The sequence below is a fragment of the Nomia melanderi genome, chromosome 2 (assembly GCF_051020985.1).
Source record: "Nomia melanderi isolate GNS246 chromosome 2, iyNomMela1, whole genome shotgun sequence".
In the NCBI taxonomy this organism is placed as follows: Eukaryota; Metazoa; Arthropoda; class Insecta; order Hymenoptera; family Halictidae; genus Nomia; species Nomia melanderi.
The window spans coordinates 13,127,999-13,152,570 of NC_135000.1; the positions used below are offsets into that span (position 1 = coordinate 13,127,999).

Below are 24,572 nucleotides of genomic sequence, written 5' to 3' on the forward strand. Positions count from 1 at the left end.
ACTACATGTTTTATCTCATTCGTTTATGGCATTTCATCTATAATATAATACATATCATATTCATATCACGCAGTAATATTGAACTAGTTTTCAAGTTTCTCGCATATTAAATAACGAATTTTATCAAATTTTAAATACGTGTATAATTCTTGATCATTTCTTACATCCAACCGGTTACATAAAAATTAATTTTCATTTTCATAATACACGGCTTTATGCTTTCTTTCAACGAATGGGCAGAATTTATATACTTACCTACAAATGTATTTGATGAACTCTATAAAACACTGATGCACTCGAGAAAACTAAAGAATATGAATTAATTGTTCTCATCGATTAAATGAAAAAGGTTGCTCTTCTCGTTAGTTTCTTTCATATAAAAAGTCTTGAAGGAGTAAATGCGTGAAAATTAAAACTACGTTTCTTCTGATCCTCAACTTCACTGTTCACAATAATATTTTAAAACCAGTATTAAAATGTAATTATATTCCTTCTTAAATGTTAATTTTCAAGAACTAATAATCGTTGTCGTGAAGGAAATAGTAATGGAACAATTGGAAATTGTTACCGAGGTGAAATAAATCGAATATCAGCTTCTTGTTGAACTGTCTTTGGTTTAATATGATACAACAGAGCGGGCGTTTCGGGGGAAGGGCCCGTGTACATATTACATATTCACATACATAATTATATTTTGCAGCTTCTATATCATCAAATCTGTTTATATACAACATATACCAAGCAATCCATACTTATTTTACACAAAATTTTCCATGCATCGTGCATATCGATCACGTAGAATGTACCCGGCACCGTTACCGAAGCGTCTACGTCTCCTATCGTCGAGGTCAACGATACCAACTCAGAGAACGAACACTTCGATCGGACTTTCCGTATGAACAAAACCGTTCGAGGAAAACCTAGATGACCGAATCGATGTTTTGCTCGGCACAATCCACGAATCTTCACACAAATATATCATTTTCCAATAACAAGGGACAAAGAGGTCACCAAAAAGCGTGCTTGGATTGATTAGACGGGAAAAAAACGAATTTTGACGGAACTTTTCGAAGGAATCGTATGTAAAAGAAGGAAATAAAAACAGAATATTAATCGGCAATCGGTAGAGTTGCTTTGCTGATCGACGCTCGGACAGGCTGCGCTGCTGCTTGTAACCGTAATATTGAATTGCCGAAGTCCTGCCTAACTCGTTTCCTATGACACACTCGATTTTTCAAATGTACTCGCGTTCTACTCGCATTGCGACTGAACGAACTAAAAAGTGACAGTCTTTTTCATTGAAATAAAAACAAGAATACTAAGAAAACAAAAATAAAACGAAACTAACGATCGGTGTTTTAAAAGAACGAAAAGCTGTCTATTAATGTAAAACGTATAAAATGACATGATAAAATGAAATACGTATTCGAGATCGATTCACGAGATCGACATTGCCACCCAAATCGGCCTCTCCCTAATCTTCTTTCCTCTTTCTCTTCCTTTCACGCTCGCGCGCACTCTTTCATTCACTTTCACGCTGTCTCACGCACTCTCTTCTTCCTACTATCCGTTCTACCTTCTTCCCTTTCCTTCTCGGTCAGCAGAACAATGAAGCGGATCGATTCAACAATAACATATTATTCGCATGTGGAACGTTCGACGATGCATATCACAGACACGATGATATGGAAATGAGAAAGTGCGTTTCGTTATAAGGTGCATTACATACGTACGATCGAAGGTTATGCGTGCAATTTGTCGCGAGCGTTGTGCGCAGGTTCCGTGCAAATTATCTATGATAAGCTTACAGGCCGTCGATGAAACGATAGTTAAATAAAAATGGTACAGGTTGCGACGTTTTCCCGCTGGACACGCGAAGTGCTTAATCGTATTTAAGTTTCGGCGATGAAATTGTAAGTACGAAGGGGGCTTATGAGACTGATCACTCTTGAGCGAACATCGACACGAGGATGCACGAGACGCTACCTTCGCGGCAAGAAGGTTTGTACGAACAAAGATAAAACTAATAAAAATCTCTAAAAATCTATCGCGATAAAAACAAATGAACTCGGCGGATGCTTAAAATCTCGTGGTCCGAACGTTAAAGTTGCCATTTCGGTTACGGATAAAAGGAAATAACCTTCGAGCTGCCAAAAGGTGTGTCTCGACCAGCCTGCGACGGTATCTCAAATGTCGCTGAAACGAAAAGTTAGCATTAAACGGAAAAATTGATAAAAAAAGAAAGGTAGGAAAAACACGAATCTAAAATGTCGCCTGATGGATCAATATCAGATGTAGAATCGATTTAAAAACTAGTTCGGAGGCAATCCTTTGTAATGAATAAAAGTACGGGGACGAGCGGACACGAGCAGCTCGTTGCATCTTCATCGAATATCTTATCCTCGTACCGTGGAAAGTTACGTGAAGCGAAGAGAGTAGCAGCAGCAGCGCGGCGCGTAACGTAAAATGGCGTCGGCCGCGTCGATGTGTTTCCTTCTGCTTCCGCTAAGATATTATTAAAATTCTACTAATAATATTTACCATAATAATATAATAATAATAATAATAATAATAATAATAATAATAATAATAATAATAATAATAATGATAATAATAATAATATATATCCTTCTGTTTCTCTCTTACACTCTAGACAATTTTAAGCTCAACTAGACACTTTAAATACAGTTAATCGGACATGTAAAATCTTTACAAAAATAAAATAAATAATCTGAATAAATACGTATAGAATAATATTACAGTTAGTCAATAAATTATTATGTAGGATTAAATGGGGGGGGGGGGGGGGGGCGCGGACGGCTCGGCCTGGAATAAATCTTAAGGCCGAGTCTGTTCGACGTTTTAACGACATCGTCGTGGAGTTCTTTGCTCGCGTGATAGTACGCGATAAAATTTTTTGCTTTCTTCCCGCTCGACGCGAATAGTCTAACTTAAAGCGCGAATACTGTATTTTCTTGTGTACTTAGGATATAATACCGCTGCGGTGCACAAGCTCGTTTAATAAGATTCCATTGGAATCCATTTCTCCCACACTTTCTCCCTCTTTCTCCCTTCCGTCTTTTCTCTTTCATTCTTTCTTTCTTACATGTGCGAGTGTTCTTTTCCTCTCGTTACTTCATCTTTCATACTCCTCAAATCTCAACGAAATGCAGTCACGCCCCGTTACAGCTGCTCCAAAATTTCGAACATTCATTTCGAAAAGGGAGAGAGACAGCAACGAAATTTGCTTAGTCGGGAACAACGATCGTCGATGAGCACTCATGCACGATTCGTTTCGCCGATCGTCTCTTTCCATTTTGAACTTCCCGTTCGTTGCAAAGTACCACGTCCGCGGTTCAATCATTTCGATCATTCTATAAAACGAGAAACTTGCTTCGTTGAGCAAAACTCTGGAGATTTAGTAATAAAATAACGGAAATCACAATCTCATAGTAAACCTTCGTGGTACAGATCGAAAACAGCGAGAACGAACAGCTATACCGCGCGAGATTAAAGACATCGAAACTGGACTCGCGTGTGACGCTTTATTCCATGTTCAGCAGCTTCGGTGAAGAGCGATGAAGTCTCGTTGAGAACTGATTGGACCCGGTGGTCCATCATTATTGAACCCTTCTCGCACGTAACGATCATCACACGTAAAACGCGGGTGTCAATACGCAGTACATGTGACGCGTACCGTAACTAACTAACTGCGTGTGTGTGTGTGTGTGTGTGTGTGTGTGTGTGTGTGTGTGTTTGTGTGTGTGTGTGCCTGCGCGCCTGTGTGAGTGTATGTTTGCACGATCGTGAACTCGGCGGCGAAAGCCAATGGGCTCTGTGTTTATCGTACGACTCTGCTTCCCATCTTCCTTAATCCCCGGTCGTCTCGCGGAATCCTCATCAGCGAGTATCGGCGTTACACGCTGTCAATGAGAGTCGAGAATGATTTCCATCGATCCCGTCCCAAAGTTACGGCAGATAACTTCGGTTGGATACGCGCGAACACTTTCGCGACCCAGCGATGAGATGTATCTATCGGCGTTAACGGCAAAGTGTTTGTCAGTCGCTGGCCCGCGACCGATAGATAGATCGGTCATCGCCATTGAGACGCGTCTCACTGGAACCCGAACGGATGTTAGCCCCCGGCCTGCTTGGCAGAGCATGCCTAGGACATTCTCCCTAATACCCGCTTCTTCGGTGACCTCAAGAAAGCTGACCATCCAAATTCAGGTGTTCCGGTTTTCTCAGATGGGCGAGTCGTCGCCTGGTAGCCCTTCGTCGGCTTTCGCCTTGCCATCCTCAGGACTGAAGACCGCGGCGTAAGTGTTCGAACACCTGCACCACGTATTCGAGGCCGTTCATGTAATCCCGGAAGATTAACCAGTCACGTAGGTTTCGAAACGTCGCGGACGATGCCATGGTCCGGAACTCGGGCTTCATGATTTCGCGGGTAACGTCCGGCCGCGACGATAGTTGACGCTCCACTAGTGCCACTTGCAACTCGCAGAGAACCTGGAATGCAGAAATGATTACGTTATATGTTGATCCAATATTAATAATGTTTTTTCTAGATTGCAACTGCTAGGAGGTCTTTCTATTGTAACGATTTTAAGAAAACTGTTGAGAATGATAAGGGATTTAGACAAATTCTAAAGACTTGATATTCGGAAAAAGAGATGTTTTAGACTGCTGTTGGTATCTTTATATATGAAGGAAAAGAAAGAAGCTTCAAAATACAGATATTTAAGAACCGCGTCTAGCAGTGGATCGTGAAAAATACATGGATAAGTATGTAAAGATATATTTGGAAAGTATGTAAAGGAATTGAGTTAATTGTAAACTCGAGCTATTATAATATTGTGAAATGTAAAACACGTAAATAGATGATGATTTTGAAAATTGAGAGGAAATCACGAAGAATTCACGAGGAAAATTAAGTCCAATGCTTGATTTTACTGTTCCAGTAGGGAAGCATCTTAAACCACAAGTTTGCAAAGAAGATAATATTTAATTGTTCAAAAAAAAGAAAATATTGATGCTTCTTACTTTCCCATTCGAATATAAATTGTGACAAGTTTAAACAGAAGTCTTGAAATTTGATAAAATAAACAATGCTTTTTATAAATACATAAAATATACGATTTTCCACAGTATCGAATCAGTATAAAAATAATAGTACTGTCAAACTAAGGAAATAGAATAGACACGGATTCAACAAAGCAGCAGTCGGTCTCGATAGAACCATAAATTTTTTTGCGTTGTAGGTAGGACGTTTAGCCGCGTAAAACACAACTTTACGTAAAAGTCGTAAAATTGGTGGCTCTTTTTACTGCGTTTACGACTATAGAAGGCAATAATTCAGGCTAATTGTGCTTAGTACCATTGTGAAAGGTGTTCTGTATCTTTTTGAAAGAAATCTGCGGGATAAATTCTACAATTGCAGATATGTACTCACCGTTCGTAGTTTATATTCCGTGTCCTTAAATTGTTCGCGAAACTCGAGTTGTAGATCCTCTTGATCCCAAACAATTTGTTCCAGACCAACTGCATATTTCTGCATATATTCGTACGCATTGATAAGAGCCGTGTCAAGCTGTGAACGAAGTTAATTACTTTTAATAAAACGGCCATAATACGAATAATAATAAACTTAAACAGACTATACAGAACTGTATCGAATCGTAATAGAATTTAATCTCTTTGATATCTACGATTCACACAATGGAAAATGCATAAAACTGAAAAGTGTTTGTACTCACTTCTAGATGGTCAAGAAACCTTTGATCCAGTTGCTCTCCGAGTTGCTTTGGAATCTGCTGTTCGCCCGGAAGCCAATCGTAGTGATGATCTTTAAACGTGGAATGCAGATCAGCGAAGTCAATGTTGAAGATCTGTTTTGCCTGTAAAATCAACAAAGATTGCGAGTGTAATTGCAGGCGCGCTTAATCCAGCGAGAAGTAAAGTATTCGAGATATCAAAGGAGAATACGTCGTCGTCGTCATTTTTCCGCTTCAAAAACCAAAAAGGCGATCCATAACTATCAGAAAAGTTAGAAGAGTCCGAGAGCGTTGCGTTATTCCAACAAACGCTCGCGCAACAAAATAACACAGAATAATTGTTTGCACGCGTGTTACTAAGAAAAGTATACCCTAGCGTGCGTTATCGTTGTTATCGCCGTACAAATGAACACAACGTAATGCCTTCGCAGTTTAATTGTATGAAACTTAATAAGTGGTTTCCCGACGAGAGGCCACTGTTACATACACACAACCGACAATTTGCTGAAACCGATGCCCGGCTGGCAAGAAGACGTCGAAAAACCGGGTTTATGGGAATGAATTCGTTTTAACGAAGTTAACTGTTAAGTTACATGCAAATAACCTATATTCGCACATCAAGGGTACCAATGATAGGCCATGAACGAGTGAAATGTCTTTATTTCGAGACCCGCCGGAAAAAAGGCCCTCGCATAATATTCGCGGCCGTTCATACATATGCAAAGATTTACACACCTCTTTTATTAGGGGAGCAATATGGTTCAATAACAGGTTACCGGGGTTTAGTCACTGATTAAATCGGGAGCAGCGCCTCGTATGAGATCGGGCTTTCGATATCCCTTATTCCTGGTATGATGGGAACGTGGACGAACGCGCGCTGACGGATGAGTAAGCCTCGGATTGAGTATCGCGAATCGAAACGCGAACCAGCACGCGCCTGCCTTGAGCAACGGTTGCTGACTTTTCGGGAATACCGAGCTGGCTCAACTTACGAAAGCTTGTCGGTTACCTAAAAACCACTTCAACATCGGAGCGTCAGGTCAAATGTGCTAATCGTGGTATTCGTATGACACTACCAACGCTTCGAGCCGCCGTGAATCATCAACAACGCGGTGCCCGCGATCGAACAGAAGGGGGAAGCCCTCACTCCGAGTGACAACTTGAAAATGGTCCATTAGTATACGTTTCGTGAAACTGTAAGCACTGTGTGCACGTGATACCGAAAGATCTAAAACGATCGCAAGGTCAGCGTCATCGTTAAAACGCAACTGACTCGCGTTCTTCGAGTTTGTCAACTCTTCAAAATTGTATTGTATTGTCTATAAGTATTTTGGATTCTAATGAACGAGATGATTCTTACTGACTTTCGAATGATAAATGTGAATATGGAAACTGTTTTCCCTCGGTGCTGTTGGGTCTTTAGAGATTTCATTTTGAAAAGAAAATTGGCCTTGGATATTTGTTATATTTACATTATGGAAACTATGTAAATGTATTATTATATAAAGTATAAATCTGTGACTTGTATTTTCAGTTTTCAGATTTATTACGAATATTATCTAATATTACCAAATTTCTATTATGGTCATATGCAAAATTAATACAACAGGTAGTAATTATTACAAGTACGGTTGATTTTTTAAATGGTACGGTTTGAATCAATATTTAGTAATTTCATTCCTTATTTCATAAGGTTGTGTTCTTTTCTTAAAAAAGTAGATTTTTGCTTTAAAACTTATATTCTTTGTAATAATACATTTTATTTTGTCTTATCCTATGAAAATAATGTCAAATGAAGAGATGTTTTTTCTTTTTAATCGTTACTTTTAAGAAAATTACATTTACATTTAGGAAATAGTAATTCTTATGATTCTTTTCATGGCACTTATCAATACTAAAACTGATTGGTTTATAATATTTTATAAGAATTAATTACAGAATATTTTCATTGAAATTTTACGCAAGTTTTACTATGTGTGCATAAATAAATAAATCTATTTAACAACTATTCTTAAAACTGACAAATAAAAATAATTATAAATTAGACTTTTAAAATTTATTAAATTATGAAAGTTTATCTATATTAGTCATTTATTGTTAAATGTAAGCAATGTTGAATAGCTTCATGTAGAAATTGAACTTTAAATATCTTCCATTCGAAATCATTCTAGGCAAAATTGCAGAAAATTTCACGTCATCTACAGTTTGTATACGTCATTTTACAGAGCATGTTCTATTCCAAATGATTTTTCGGAAACTATAACGTTATTATTTTAGTAATACTATATTACTAAAACTGCAAACATTTTCGACCCGATAAATTTCACGATGATTATACTGTGACGTAAAAGTTATTTGATACTTGAAACAGAATACCACTATCATCACCCGATTGCTAACTGTCGTGGCTATGACTTTTTGCATGAAAATTCTATTTTCACAAATAGTTTCACAAATTCAAACAAACAGAATTCTAAATATTTGACTAAATTATACAGTTATATCGAGTTCTTCAGATATTGCACCTTATCAAGCGTTGTTTTAAATTCCTGTCAATCGATCTGCCCCGCGGATGTACATATTAAGCTCATATATCATCAAAGTGTCTTCGAGCTTACGTTTTGGACCAGCTGGCTCACACGAAAGATAACGCGATTATCCAAACTCTTATCTGGCCCAGGAATGGAAATAATTATCGTGCGATAGTACTCTGGTGACCTGCAAACTGCGATAACACCTTTGGCAAGCAAATAACATTCCTTAGAGCTACTACGTTGCCGGCAGGAGTAGCCAGATAAATTGTTCGTTCTCAAAACACTGTCTAACATTTAGGACACAAGTGTAAGCTGCACCTATTCCAGAATATGATCTCGAAAACTTACACGAAAAATGCAGAAATGATCTTCAATAAGCATACTAACAAATAAAAAAGTGAGAAATCTTTCGCTAGGATGTGCCTTTGATCCTTATCCGTGCCGAAAGGATTGCGAAATCTCACAGCAGGATACAGGCCTCTTTCAAAACGGACACTTTGTACCGGGAACGTTAAATACGATGATTAAACCCGAGCAGTCGAGGTTGCATCACAGACTGTTATTATCACCGACATAGATAATATTGGAAGGACTTCATGAGGAGAAACCGAATGGGCAATTAAACTAGTTTATGGTTATTTGACGCGAACGGTTTCTTAATAAACATGTTAAAATGGATCCCCACGAATTCATTTCAGGATTAACCGATCACGGCACCGTCCGTCCCGTTTCCTTCCGAGTTCGAGTGCCCGAAAGAACTACACACGAATTCCATCGACAACTTTTATAGCTTGTTTCGATACCGATGGCCATTCGTTATCCACGACTCCTGGACACCGATACAAAATACCGTCGGCCCGTCGGACAAGGAATGCGCACGTGTCTTTTTAAAGGTCCTGTTTGATCAATTTTCGAAGCGGACAGGTCGCGAATATCTGCAGACCGTCGTATATTGCCCAGCTGTTTCGAGACAATCACGAAAAGATTTCAGCGAGAGAACGGATAGGAACGGGGGAAGAAAAAGCGAAGAATGAAAGGAATTGTCGCTAACAACCACTGGCGGCGAACAAATCTGAGACGCGGGTCTTTTGTGCCTCGTAAAAGTCTCCTCGGCCACACCGGAGCACGAATAATCGTAAAACCAGGCTGAAAACTGACAGGAAGTAGGCTGGCAAGAGTAGGTATGGTCTCTGCGGTACACTCGAGGACCCGTCAAAATCAATTAGTCTCTCAGTCTTTCTTCTAGCGCGGCTTCACCGCTCCACCGCTTATTAGAAGTTATAAAATTTCGGTGCGACGGCCACGAACCGATTCAATGGCTTGTTGCTCGCGAGTCTACGCTGCCGTGTTCAACGAGACACAAAAGAAACATCTCAGAAAAATGGAAACGTTTCGGCGTTTGATACACCTTTCTGGAAACTGATTCTTCTATCGCGTTTGCTTTTCGACGGCCGAAAAGTGATATTGCTTTGATGTTCGCTAAAACCTTTATCTATTAACACTAACCGTACCGGCATCTCGTACATACTTGTTCTTATTGCAATCAGTTATATAACCGGCTTCAAAAGAAAAATAAAACAGTTAGACGATACATTTTTCTTAGTGAAAATAGGAACAAAAGGAAAGACAACAATTGAAAAACTGTTTAATTGGATAATATTAAAATTGATATAAAGTTAAATGAATAAAAGAAAACACATGAGGTCAATGTGTTGTCGTGATACGTAGAATGTAATAAGTAGGATGCGGCTGTTTATGTACACTTTTGTAAAAGATGAATAAAGTAACGAGGTCTAAGTAGAAATTTGGGTTGATCAAATGGTTTTAAAACAGTGTTACGTATTTTCTATACTTTGTATAATGCATGAGGTGTAATTCTAATATGTGTTTACATTAAAAGACGAGAGTTTTCATAATAACTTAGTTATAATATGTGTTTACAACTCGTATCGTAAAAACTAATACATTTTGTATTTCGTACATTTTAATATCCTAAAAATTTCAATTACTTGATACTTAGCGAGCCTAAAATTATTTGAGAAGAAGCTCAATAATTACTATATCTCCCAGAAAACTGGCGAAATAACTATACAACGTATTCACATTTTAAACTACAACATGACTCATGAATTTAGAAACCGAATAATTAATTATCAAGGATATATCTTGATAGTTTCAAATGTCACAAACAACACTTCTAAAGCAACGGAAAATTTAGAAAGTTTAAATAATCGAGCGAGGAATATCTAATTAAAAGTATTCACCACGATTAAAAATGACAATCGCAAACTCGTTTTATTCTCCGCCGATATAATGTCGAAGAAAGTGAGAATAATTAAATCTAAAGAGCGACTGCTGCAAGGTATAATCAGCCGTGATTAATCGTATTCGATAAATATGTCAGCCTTGAATGAAACCGTACAGACCGACATCCAGCCAGTGGAGTAGCAGAAAATACATGTCGTAGTGCGTATTGAATGTATCGAGGCAAGTAAATGCACTGGCGGGTTGTGTATCCGGTCTGCGTTTTAGTATGCAGGCGGAGTACCGGGGTATAGATGCCCCATCCTTGGCGGGGAGGGGCAGCTTCCGATTCTGATTTATTGGAATCCTCCGCTTCCGATATTTTATCCGATTCCTTCACGTACCGATGCGCGTATACGCGACTCGTAGACGTCGAACTTCCTATCCACGAAGAATAGTATATCGACTGTAATCACATGTGCACACTGATCCATTGACTCTTGCCGCTTATTGTCTTGACGCGACTGACACACTACTTGGCAACACCTAAGAAACATAATTTCTCTCGTGATAATCATAAAATCACGATCTTGGTAATACCAAATTCCTATACAAGACTTTGAAACTCGACAATGATTGTGCAGTAAAATGCGTTAATGATAAAATACTATTGAGACATCTTAACGATATTTTCGAGTATCCATTATCTATGTTACAAATGAATAATTATTTTAACAGTAAAACTACTGGACGGGTCAGATTGACCCACTTCACAGAATTTTTATTTTGCAATATTTTGCAAGTATTTAAATTATGAAGACGTTTATGCGAAAGATTTTCAATTAAATTCGTGCATTTGTATAGATACGAGACTAGGACACCCTTCGAATCTCAAGAAACGTATTGTTCTAATTTTAATAAAACACTGAAAATAAGTCACTCTAATTGCTCGGTAGTTGTAGTGGTAAACGATTTAATAATATGGAATCGATTGGCCAAACTATTTGTAGTGAAGGTGTATTGACTGCAGCGTATAACACGATACAGATTATTATTAAACGTGCCTCCACTGTGTACTACCAATTCCTATCGTAACCAGTCAAATAATTCGTTGCAAAACAAAAGTAAACAAGTTAGAGAATAAATTTTTCTCAGTGGAAGCAGAACCGAAAGAGAAGGCGAAAGTTGAAAAACTGAGTAATTGAATAATATAGGATTTAATGTAAAGTTAAATAAACGAAAGAAAACTCAGGCTTTTAAATTATATTTTAAAACCGGTCATTTGACTGGTCGCGGTACGTTAAAGAGCGTAAGCATTATTACATTACGAACAAGGAATTCGCGGATCGAAATTTTATCATGAGGCGCGCCACCTGCACGTGGGGATGCGATCGGTCTCACGAAACTTCGTTGCTTCTCCGTACCCTCGGTCTAATCTACTTTTTCTCCGCAGAGTGTCCGCGACGCTAAAACGATAACGAGACCTAGCAGGTGACGTCATTGGACTACCAGACAGTGCGTCGCCTGGAGTCGGTCTCACAGCAGGGACGTCCTTAGAACCCCCTGCTGAAGTCTTAGAGTCTGGGAAAGGTGAATGTCGAGCGAAGTATAGCGATTCCACATCGGGGAACAGTTTCGTTTCGCCGTCTTCTCTGCAATGTTCGTTTTCCCAAGGAGGGAAAGAAAAAGAAAGAAGGAGAAAGGGGGAGAGAGCCAAACGATATCAGATTATGCGCTGACTTAGAAAACATCGGTATCGAGTATCGTCGAGCGATGATGTAACGGCGACCGTTTCCACGGTGACTTCGCCGGGGCCACAGGGCGGAACGAGCCCTATTCGTAAAGAGACACAAACGCCTTTTGCGGTCGCGCGCGATGAATTCTAATTCTGCCATGAATATACTCGTTCCGTGCGGCCGGTATAATTATTCGCGATACACGTTCGAAATGCGAATCTCCGTGATTCTCGAGGGCTTATTGTTATTGGAAGAACAAATTTAGTAATTTTATATTTCAAATCAAAGCTATTGATTAAATAATTTCAAAAATTAGTTATCGCATTTCGTATTAGTTTTATTATCAACGGGTACAAAAGTTTCAATTTTATACAGTAGGAGATTGATTTACCGAGTCCCTATTTTCCGTGATCTAGTTTGCCCAAAGGTTTGGTTAAATTGAAACTCAATAATTCAGATTCTTAGATAATCACTTAAAATATCATTTCAATCTTAACTTCGAATTTTCTGAAGATGTTTTGAAAAATGTCTTCTCCAGTATCTGTTTGATTTGACTGTTAGTTATTCTATTGAATTGAACAATCGGGGTTCCACGGATTCTTAACAGATTTTCATGAAATGGTACTGGAAGTGGATCCTGAAATTTCGGGACTAATTTTTGTTTATGCAATACATTTGTTAATTTTATGGTTTCATTGTGATTGATAATTGTACACAGTGAAACTCAAATGTCTATAACCGGTTGTGACCTTTCGAAACGATCCAGTTCTATTACATTGCATGCACTTACACGTCATCAATTACCAACGCTGATTTATTCAAGAATGTTAAAATATTCATGGTGTGCAACTTAATTAACTTCTGCACGAGAAACATTCTTCAATGTAAATCAAGTTGCTTTTCCAGACAAAAAGAAAAATTGCAGAGTCAATGTAACAGACAAGCATTGATTAAGTATCCACGGAACCTGATTTATTTGCGGTTTTACTGCATGTGTAACAATTATCATTTAATACCACGGACGCCTCAAGTCATAATTAAATTTTGAAATAAAAAAGAAGCATTTCAGTATACAGTAATGCAGTTCAAGATCTTCTAGCTTTACCAATCACGAAACAATCCCATTTTTACTAATGCAACTCTTCGTTTAGTTTAAATTATATTTATGTGACATTTCAAGAAATACATCTTGAATTGTTTATATTTTCAAACCCATCGAACAACTACATTTAATATTTCATACATATCACTAGGAAATCTATTAAAATCGAAGGATGATTACGTTTCTTTCCTGTACACAAATCACGACTAACAAACTGAACATTTTTCATGAATGCTCGTTACAGGCATCTTTCAATAACAATTTGACGAACAGATAAGCACGAAAATAGATCAGCACGATTCAGATCCCTTTTTTAAACTGAAATTGTAATTCAACCTATACGCTGCAACGACGATCCCAAATCACGATGTATGTAACAGAGAAACAGGAAACGCGTGGAGCGGCTGTCAAGGATGAGTCACGTGAGTCCAAGAATTTGGCGGGCATGTAAGGGCGTTCAGTTATAGACCCGAAATCATGTCGACACGTGTGCACGATGCATAACTAGGGGGACGAGCTTTAATCTATCCTAAAAAACGAGAATAAAGTTTCGCGTGTGTAACCGTACCTTCGATCCTGCGGTTTCCACGTCTCTTTTTTCGGATCGTTTCAGAAGAGGAACCTTGAGCAACACAGGCCGAACCGGGACCGTGATTTATTGTCCTTGGTTAGAGATAATAAGGCACGATCGGCTGGGAAGATTCTTTCGAAACGAAGGATCTTCGTGCGCGGTCGAACGGATCTATTTTTCTTTTTCGAACGATGAGGGAGGGGGGTGATCGCTTACACATTTCATAATACTTTCAAGAGGAGCAGCGAGAAGGGATGCTTGTCTCTGGGAACGTGTCACCAGACGGTAGCGAACTCGTTTCGACGATTACCGAATAGAAATCGAACAATTTGCCTCCCGACGGCATTGAGAGATCTCATTTCGACTGATTACGAAGCGTCACATTGTCGACCTGTACAATTACGCGCAGTAAATATTACGAGTAATGTTCGGAATAAGAGAAACAGGGTAATTCCGACTGTGGCCACTTTCCGAACCTTTCTGCACCGAGAGAAACATTCAAATATTTAAACACACGGACGAATCGTCTGTAGTCGCCGATCAGTTGCGTGACAGGAATAAATTATTATCACGGATAACCGTACACCGGGAGGAAACTTATAAATATAAGTAAATGAAATTGAACGAAATAGAAAGAACGCGCTTGTACGTGGCGCAAAAACTTCTACGAAAAACGTACCTGTACGTATATGTTTACTAGAATCACCAGATTTTTATCTATGTAACAAAGTGCAATTACATCTGTTACGTTTCATTAGATATACTGGTCGATACCATTTTAAAATAAAAAGCAAATGAACGATCAAACTGCTATTTTCTCGATGTTCCGTAACGCGTATTAATTTTGCCGTATTCGAATTTCCTTTATAGTCCACTTTAATTTTATTCGCGCAGTCCGGTACACTGCAGTTCCGTTTTCATTTATTATAACACATTTGCCCGGCAACTATTCAGCAATTATTCGTTTCCCTTAACTAACGCCGAATTTAAAAGCGTATCTTTAATCGACTACGATAAACCATTCGTAAGTTCGAGATCTCTTTCGAAGGTCTCTGGGATTCAACGATCAACGTCCGTACGACCGGAAGTACTACCATAACTGCCTTCCGCTCGATGTCCCCTTTCCCCGTCCGATCCCCACCAGAAGTCACGTCAGTAATTATTGAACCATTGATGAACTTAATGTTCGTCTTAGATAGTCGATATCGCGCGCAAGTAGATCGCGCGAAATTATGGTGGAATATTTATCCCGGCATGCTGAAAGTAGTTTTTTTTCTGGAACACGAACGACGACGACGGTTTGCTAAGCGAACAGGGAAAACGATGGAAAATCCAGTGTACTCACGTAATCCTCACGAAAAAGCTCCGCGTGCATTAGCGCAGTTTTCGCTTGAACCACAACTTGGTGCAGAAGCTGCGAGTCGGTTAATTGCACTACGTCCAAATCACCGTTGAAGTCTTCGGCGGCTAGGCCACAAGGGTTCACCCATTTCGGGGGCGAGCTCAGTCGTCTATTCTCGAGGGTCATCGTCGGAGCGCTCTGCACCGAGACCACGAGCAGAGTCACCAGGAGACTGCCTAACCCTGAAAATCAAAAGCACCGCTTAAATGATTATGCGTTGTTACGATATAATTCTCTTATGAACGAGACTCGCTGATAATTCGTAATAACACATATTAGCTTCTTGCCTTATACTTTTCCTCTTGATTAGGCTTACTAGGATAACTTTACAGTGGTTAACTCTTCAGAAGGAAAAGATATTATATATTCAACGTGTGTACGAATTTATCTGCCGTATAAATAGGGTATAGTATTTTTCTTCGAATAATGCAAATTATTTAATCTCGTTAAAAGAAACTAATTTGCAGTTAGAGGAAAGTATGAAGACAGTGTACGGTTGAATAAAGACTAGAGTGTTTAGTAAAACCTCGCATTCCATTTTAGAGAATGTAGCGTATGAAACGTAATGGAAAAGTTCATATAAATTCGTGTCTAACTTTATATTAGGGATACATTTGTGTTCCAACTATTATTCCATAGCTCTTAAATTTGATCCTTTTCACGTTACAAGTGATCACGTTACACTTGCATTCATTATCCCTCGGATGAGGAGTGGTCAGTAGGCAGATAATGAGATTTCATTGAACGCAATATTCAAGAAGGAACCTTACACGAAATTTCTTGGAAACCTTGAACTGCACGCGACGCGGTTACAAGTGACCACACTCATAACAATAAATAAATAAGTAAATACATAGAAGTGACAACAGCTGCCATACGGCCAAAATGACACCGCATTCGTCTCGGAAGGGTGAACACGTGTTACGTACGTACGGAGACATGAAACTAAAAAAATCGAAACGTCGAAGCGTCGAAAAGGCAATTCTGTGAATGTTTTGGGCATTCCTTGCGCGTACGATTGCGCTGGTCTTATTTGAAATCGATGGCTAACTGCCACGGTACATTATTAACAGAATTGTTCCTGTATTAAGAATATATGAACCAACTGACTGGCTGGTAGCAATCAACGATTTGACGTGAGACTCACGGCGAAGATACCCTCGAGAGAAATCATCCCAGAGCTTCCGGCTTGTTCTTTCTACCTTCCCCCATCTCGCCCCACCCTCGGGTACGCTCTTCGTCGATAGTAAGCGCCTAAATGGTAGATTTCGATCGAGACCGTCTTATGATCATCCGGCAGTTTCGGGATCACCGCTCGTCGAATTACATCCACGTGAATTCGTCGTCGCATTATTTCACGAGTTACGACCCTTGATGAGGGGCCTGGGATCACGTGCACCGCTACGACGACAAACCATCAGCAGTCGCGTACGCATTCGGAGGATGTATAACCACCGCAGTCTACCGCGCACCAAGTTTTCTCTTTCTCCATTTAAACGCTACCGTCTTTCTCATGTGATACTGTTCCCAAGTATGCTCGTTTTCAGCGAATACTTTATGTTTGATTTTCTACGCCGCGCTCGGACCAACACTCCTGTATTAAGATCTCGTGGGCCCGTCTAAACAGTGTTATTCCGCATCAATGTTTCTAACAGCACGCAACCGATAGAGCAATGTAATAACAAAACCGAGAAACCGCTATTAACCGCGATTATCGGTTAAGCTTCCACATAACTTTATACCGCTCAATCATATTTACTTTACAACCAACCGACCCGTCCGCGGTGTTCTTTGCACCCTCCGATAGCGCCGCGCTTCACCGAAAGGCGTTGTGCCGAAAACTGTCGTTATACTCGTCTGCAGATAACGAACCGAGTTGTTATAAGTAAAAGGAAGAGAGCCTAAAATGGTAATTTGATCAGTTTCTCGCGATACGGGAGGAACAGTATAAAACTAAATTTACTGACCGTGCACTCTTTTCGTATGGAAGCCGTTGATAACCAGGAAAACCTTCTTATAGCAATGATAGGATTAAATGTATCAAAACAAAATTGACTTCGTGACAAGGTTTGAAAAATGTTCCTTCTTGCACATGTTCTATTTAAAATCTTCTAGAAATGTATGTTCAAATCTTCTTTACTTCAAACATTATTTTTGGGTTTCACTATGCTTTACCAAGATCCATATATACGTGTTTCACAGTCAACGGGTTAAATCGCATAGACGGACCTTCGGATCGACTTGTAAAACAGTGTTACGAATGAATGGAATAGGTTGCATGCTCGATGTAACAACCGTGAAAGAGAATAAGCCAGAATGCGGGTATATATTGCGTAGACAACAAATATAATTTTAATGTGCAGTTACGCGTGATGCAACGCACAGGAGGAACGCGCGCGCGGTCCCTAGTCGCGGAGAGGACAAAATGAACGGACACAGAAAAAGAGAAAGATGCAGCGCAAAGAAGGGCGGGAGGGGGGGGGGGCGAGGAGACATCTCCGACACTTAACGCATATTAATGAGCGGCTCTTAAGTGCGTTTCGCGTCTCGGTGAGAGAATCATTCGCCGCGGGGAAGTTCGCGCCCCAAAGTAACCGTGAAAACCGTGTCGACACGCGTGCACCGGCTAACGGTGGTATCTTTTCTTGTGTCTGCCCGGTAATTGCATCGAACTGCGCTTCTTACCGCGTCTTCGGGGCAACGCGTTCGTTCTTTGTAATTTGATAGACGGAAATATTCGACGATAAGCGGACAGACACGCGTCCCGACTTCGACAGAACAGATTGTATTGGAATTCGTTCAAAGATAGATAGACCACACACACCGCAGAATTTTGCTGCATATGCATCGCCGCGTGACTGGAACGGTACATCGATGAACGCGACTTCTTGCATCGTTCATCGTTGATTTTTCTTTCACGCGTCTCAATTTCATTCTGTTTCGTGATGGATAGAAAACAACTGATTCAAGGAACAACACTTCAAACAGAAAACGTGCAATTAAGATCTAACGACCGCGCCGAAACGATATCGTTAGCGTTTGCCTCTGGAATAACGCGCGAGCCTTTCGAAAACATGCCTATTCGATAATGCGGCGAGTGTTTTTATCGCGGCAGAAGTCGCCGTGATCCAGGTAAATGATCTCGGTGTCCGCGATTATATTTCCTTACTTGTCGCGCGCGTGTACGCATCGCCGTGTACTTTCGCCGGTTTCTTTAATCGCGCCAGCGTTTTCGTACTAATGGAATTTAATTGCCATGCGATATGCCTGTCGCGGTCGGCCAAATTTGTCCAAGAAGAGAATTACGGCGATAGGCGTGCGCTTTCGAGCAAGTTCGCATTCTTAAGGCGTAAGAAATCCAAAGAGCCACCTGTGGCTCGTGACTTGCAACATTGCCACCTGGAATGCATCATACGATTTGCTGCTGCGAGTAGACGACATCCCCTTATCTCGGCTGTGCCACGAATTCGCTGACGAACTTTCCTCGTCGCGGCGGCACCCGTTGTCCGTAAATTTATTCACGGAACGATAGAGACGATAGAAACGACGGTGGAATTCATCGAATTAAGAATCCTCCCGAATTGATCGGGTTCCGTTAAACCGTGTAGTCCGCGATTCGACGTTGAACGCCGAATGTCTGAACGTCAAATTAATCTGTCGGGTTGTCCGAGTAAAGGTATCACCACGCATCTTCCGCGAAAGAAACACCGAGGCTTTTTATCCGATCACGCCATATGCGATTAATCGTGGATATTTCGTAGGCGGTCATCTAACGGTCGGTACCCGCGTCTTTTCTACTTTCGCCCCGTGTGGCCTGGACGGTGTCGACGGGTACAGCTAGGGCCTACCTCAACGACAACGCTCGGCGACGGCGTTCCAACGAAATTCCTGAGAACCCGCGGCCGCGTGGAAAAAAGTAAGGCGTGCAAAGCCTGTGAACACCGGTGCAAGACGCATCTCTGCCGTTGGCCGGCAAGAAGATGCTGAAAAATGCGGTAATGACGCACTGTCCTCGCATTGCTTGCGACAATTATACCCCATTACGCCCGTCCCGCCACCCCCTTATCTTCCAGATCGTGTCCATGCCCGGACCGGAGCGCGTTGCGGTAGGTTGCGGTACACGGTAAGTATATACGTTCGTCGATTTATTATACGCCGTTTTCTGTCCATTTTTCCTCTATCCCAGCTGCTTACGTTGATCCTTAATTCCGCGGCAGTTTTGAATGTCACCGGTGAACTCGTCAATCGTGCGGCGAACGGCGAAACTTCAGCCGCTTCGACGAGTCGACGGTCTCTCCGTTGCAAACATATGTGGTTGCCTACAACCACACCAACTGGCGTGGGTTTTATCTGGACTGACAACGGTTATGGAGAGATTCGGAAACGCGTAATCCGTCACGTAAATGAGAACTAAATTTCTGAATACGATAAGGCAAGTTATCCTATTCGGCTCGAGTTTCGAAGGGAGTTTACGAAATTTTTGAATTGCACGAGAAGTATAGGAGATTCGTGGAACGCAACAATGCTGCTATATGTTTGAATGGTGAGTTACGTGTGGATAAAATGTTCTTTGTGATATCTTTGAAAGTAATAGTTTATGAAACGTTGAAAGTTTACCGATATTTATGCTATTAATGGAAGACTTTTTGATACTGCGAGTGTAATTGATGTATACGGGATTGAGAATAGCAAAGTATAAATGTACAGAGTTTAAATATTTACACATTTTTAGAGTCAATTTCATGAGAAATAAAGACTTATAAACTTTTTTAAACGATTAATCCTTGTTCTCTAAGTACGATGAATTTTGCGTATACGAATACTGAATAATCTCATACATGGCGGAATCTGTGGATGCCGAAGCTACAGGCGGCTCTACCTGTAGATTTAAGAATGATCAACAGGTGGGTGTGTTTCCAACGCACACGCCTCTTCGCTGGTCGCACACTTCCCACTGATTTTACAGATACTTCGCCGCAATGATGAATTTTCAATTCTGTTTAGAAGCAGACCATTCAGAAAATAATACGATACACATTACTATAACGCGCGAGAAATTTTTATAAAAACGTTCGATTCAACATTCGACGAGGACAATTACGAGAAGAATGACTAATGTGTTCATCGACTTTCTCAAACGTGACGTCAAATCGCAAAAGGGAATGCGCACACGAGGGACAATGGACCAGCGGAAAAATATCGCCGGATCACGTTCGCGAGCCACCTGTTGAGTTGACATTTCACCGTAACACGTGGAATATCTCTGATTTTTTAAATCTTTTACGTAACAGTGAACTTTTATGACGTATAACAACAGAATGACGTACAACTGCAAACAGGAATGATGTTATTAATTGTGAAAAATTTCATTAAATATTTCTGTCGAACGTTCTCAGTGCCTCACATTTTCACGGTGTATCAAGTCACGCCTCTCCGCGACAAGTAGTCAGCCAAAAAAGAATCCCCGACGAAAAGATCAATTCGTTGTTAAGAGAAAACATTTGATCTTAAAATGAACGAAGGTCAATCTCGAGATTCCTTGCGACGAGATTAAGATGGAACGATGAAGAGAAAAAAGTATTAGAATCGGATAAGAAAACAGAGCCGGGGAAAGATGAAGGCGTCCATTACGTAAGAAAGCATTAATTTTACGTGAGTCAGCATCAGATGAACATCAAAGGTAGAAATACGCGAAATGAGTATGAATTGTAGTTAGTATAATTTTGTTACATACTAACTTCGACGCGGTATACACTATGTAAGTCATAATTTGAATAAATACAAATTTGATATCATTACACTGGTATTGATGAAGCAATCGATTACGATCGGTAAAAAATGATGTAATTCTTTTTACATTTTTTAAGCATTGAAAGGCATCCTATGAAATACAATAGTTATCGGCAGATGTCCATTAATAATAATGTTCCCAGCGAAATTGATACAGTTCCCGACACGTGTGCATAAATTATAATAGTAATGAATAACCAAGTACGTATATCTTGATTTGATTTCTGAATCAATTCGTAGAAGGCACTTCAACCGGAAAAAGGATGCAACTTTTATTTTGACAACGAGTAGAGATAGAAGGACACATAATAATCTAACATACACACTTCAACGAATACTTCACATCTTCTTGAAGTATGACAAGGAAGTATTATCGATTAAAAAAAAAAACTAGAATCTTTGCTTATGGCGGAAGAAAATAAAAGTGTGAAATAATTTAATCGACTTCAATATTTTCAAAGGTAATCTATTCTTCACAACATAAGGATCAATCATACATTTTCAGTCAATCGTTTGAAAACTAAACTCGATCGAAATTTTAAATTCCACTATTTATGTTCATTATATCTAACTAAAACATTTTTCAACAGAATTATGCGGATATGCAGCTATTTGATGGATCGCTTATAGTATTTCTTTCCAACAAACTCAAGAAAACCGTCATGACAATGAAGGACAGCCTGTCCACTTATAAACAAGCCTCACTTAAACATCGACGATCGTAACGATTCGCGCACGTTTTCTGCTTGATAGTCGTTTCTCCTGAAAGTTATCAATTCACCAAAGAAAACAGAAGAAGACGACACAGAGAAAGGGAGAGAGTCGGCGTTAGAGAGAAAGAGAAAAAGAAAGAAAGGGAGCGATAGGAGCAACAGTTGTCGCGCATGTTCCCCGGTAATCTAAGTCAGTAGTTCGACTTACTCAGCCACGTGGTCGCGGTGATGGGTGCGTTGTGTCTCGATCGTATCCTTCGATCGTCGTAAAATGCAGGTACGAAGTATGAATCACTATTCGAGTGTTTCTGTGCATGATCATTTCTTTTAATCCGGGGAGCGATCACTTGTGCGCGCGGGGCGACCGCGTTCAGACTTTTACACCGTCTCATTGACATTTTTACGGCGGCCGCTGTCATTGCCGGGGCCGTGTTCTGCAAACCGCGGTGCTCGAGAACTCTGTGCGACGTGGTCCTTTGGTCACGAGCGAGGATCGCCTCCATTGTCATCTGTCGATCGTAAGCGATCGCTGTACCTTCCGTACCCGTCATGTTCGCATAGCACTTAATCACTCTCGTTGCACTCGCGATGACGCGTGGTGGGCAAGGAGCTAGCGGGACGTGCCTAATATATACTATACTGGTTGTGAAGCTGAGCCGGATCAGCGGTCTGGATCCAAAATCGAAAGATCGGCACTGATCGGACGAAGGTGACACGTGGGTTACGCCGATATCCGTGAAATTGAATAAATAAAGAACGTATCGGTGGAACACGCCGGTGTACTCGAAGAACTATCTGTCCAATCGTGGAACAAATTCACCGGTCACATCCGAGCGTATCGGGAATGATCACAATTGTAAACTGTCTGCACAGAATCACAACCCATTTGGCACTGGTTCCAACACAAGCGATGCAGTGATTCTTATACAAAGGGGAGAAGGGGGTTGTGAGAGCTGTCCTATGGAGAGGGGTGGGAGTAGGAGGGTGGGAGGGCGGGGAGGAGGAGGTAGGTGTTTAAGAATATGGCGGGGGACACGGAAGGAAAGGAAAAAAGATCGGCCTGGTGAGACCGTTAAGGGTGGTCCGCGCGCGCAACGCCCGCTCGTTTTCTCCCGTTTATCGTCCTTTTCTCGGGTCCTGGCCCGTTCTATCCCCCGTCGTCCCGCAGTTTATCCCTTTCACCCGGGTGGTTCCCCGCGGCACCGAGTTTTCAAATCTGGCCGATGTACCCGGCCCTCCTGTTGCCGGTAGGTGGTCGTGCTCGCACGCCGGTGGGGTAAGGTCGTACCATACCGAATGTCAAGAGGTGACTGAGGTCTTCGTCGCCCTCGTTCGGCCAAGTGTATCGAGTGTATCACCTCTCGTCTCTGTCGAGTTAACCACGGCGCGGAGAAGGTAGGTAGGTAGGTCGGGTATAGAAACAGAGAAGGAGAAGCCAGCTATAGGCAGGCGAGCGAGCAGAGGCAGGCTGTTCGTTCGTCGTTATAGTAGGAGTGAACCTGCGTAAGGGAATGGAAGTGGAAGGTGGACTTCTGTCTGTCTCGGTTGTCGGTAGGTCGTTTCTCTTGTCCGTTCCCTCTCCATCTATTGTATTCTCTTTCGCTCCCTTTCTTCTTTCTTTTCCCTTCTCTTTCCTTCTCTTCTCTCTTCTTTCCTCTCTTTTGGCTTCCTCTCCTTTCTCTTCTTCTGTTGCTTCTTCTTCGTCTTCTTCTTCCTCTTCTTCTCCTTTCTCTTCTTGTTCTTGTTCTTCCTTTTCGGCGATCGTTCTTTCCTGTTTTTATCTGGTGCGCCCCGAGTATATGACTATCAGTGTATGGTAGTGGCAGCTCGGTTGATCGGTGCCTATATACGATTGTAAAGGCACCGTAGCACGTGGCCCGTACCCCGCTTTCGGTCAATCCTACGTACCCCCACCCTATCCTCGATCTTCCTTCAGCGCTCGCTTTCTCGCCACGTCTTTCTCCGTCTCGCCTTCTCGCTTGTTGCTTCTTCTCTTCTATTCTTCCTTCTTCCCCCGAACGTCTTTTCCTTCTGCGCCTCCGCCTCCGGCACCCGTCGAATTCCCTCCTCTTTATTTCACGCTGCTCGCCACTGCCGCATCCCCCACCACGCGTGACTCGTGGGTCAGGACTCCACGACTCATTCATAACTCCCCGCGAGCGAGCAACCATCCCCACTAAACGCCCTCCATGGGTTTATCCCCACCGTATCCCCGCCGGCCGCATAGTAGAAGCCGGGCATCTAAACGAAACGATCTGGACTTCGTCTCACGATCGGCCTGCTGGAAACTCGATGCTATACCGGCACGCTCCACGGCTCAGCCAACCTTGCTCTCTCTCACAGGTGCACCGCGATACCATCTACCACAGATCATTGAAGATCGAGCCGTCCTTACGACGGATGCTGCGACTTTACTTTCTATTTTTCGTCAAATTGACGTCGTATGAATTTGAAGCTTCCTTTTTACTATGTAGCAATCGATTCTTCCAACGTTAATATTTTCATTCGTTTCAATGCGGATTTGTAACTCTCGTGAAAAGTAATCTTTTTACTTTTATCAATTTTCTGGTTTTATTCGCGTAGATATGCGTTTGTAAATACGCTCTAGAGAAACATTATTGACTCGTTAAAAAGTACGTAGGTTCTGTGTTTTAGGTCGCCTTTTTTCCGTGTAAAATGATTGGTTAGGGACGGGAGAAAAAA

The 24,572-nt window shown here is 41.2% G+C and overlaps 1 protein-coding gene across 1 annotated transcript; it reads right to left on the bottom strand.

The window, feature by feature from the left end:
- Positions 1–575: 575 nt before the first annotated feature.
- LOC116430734 (uncharacterized) lies at positions 576–22,877 on the bottom strand. Its single transcript, XM_076374602.1, has 5 exons — positions 22,078–22,877; positions 15,310–15,548; positions 5,760–5,900; positions 5,456–5,593; positions 576–4,512 (listed from the first exon to the last, which is right to left on the bottom strand). The coding sequence occupies exons 1-5, from the start codon at positions 22,418–22,420 to the stop codon at positions 4,300–4,302; spliced, it is 1,074 nt and encodes a 357-aa protein (XP_076230717.1). The 5' UTR covers positions 22,421–22,877; the 3' UTR covers positions 576–4,299.
- Between the last annotated feature and the right edge of the window lie 1,695 nt (positions 22,878–24,572).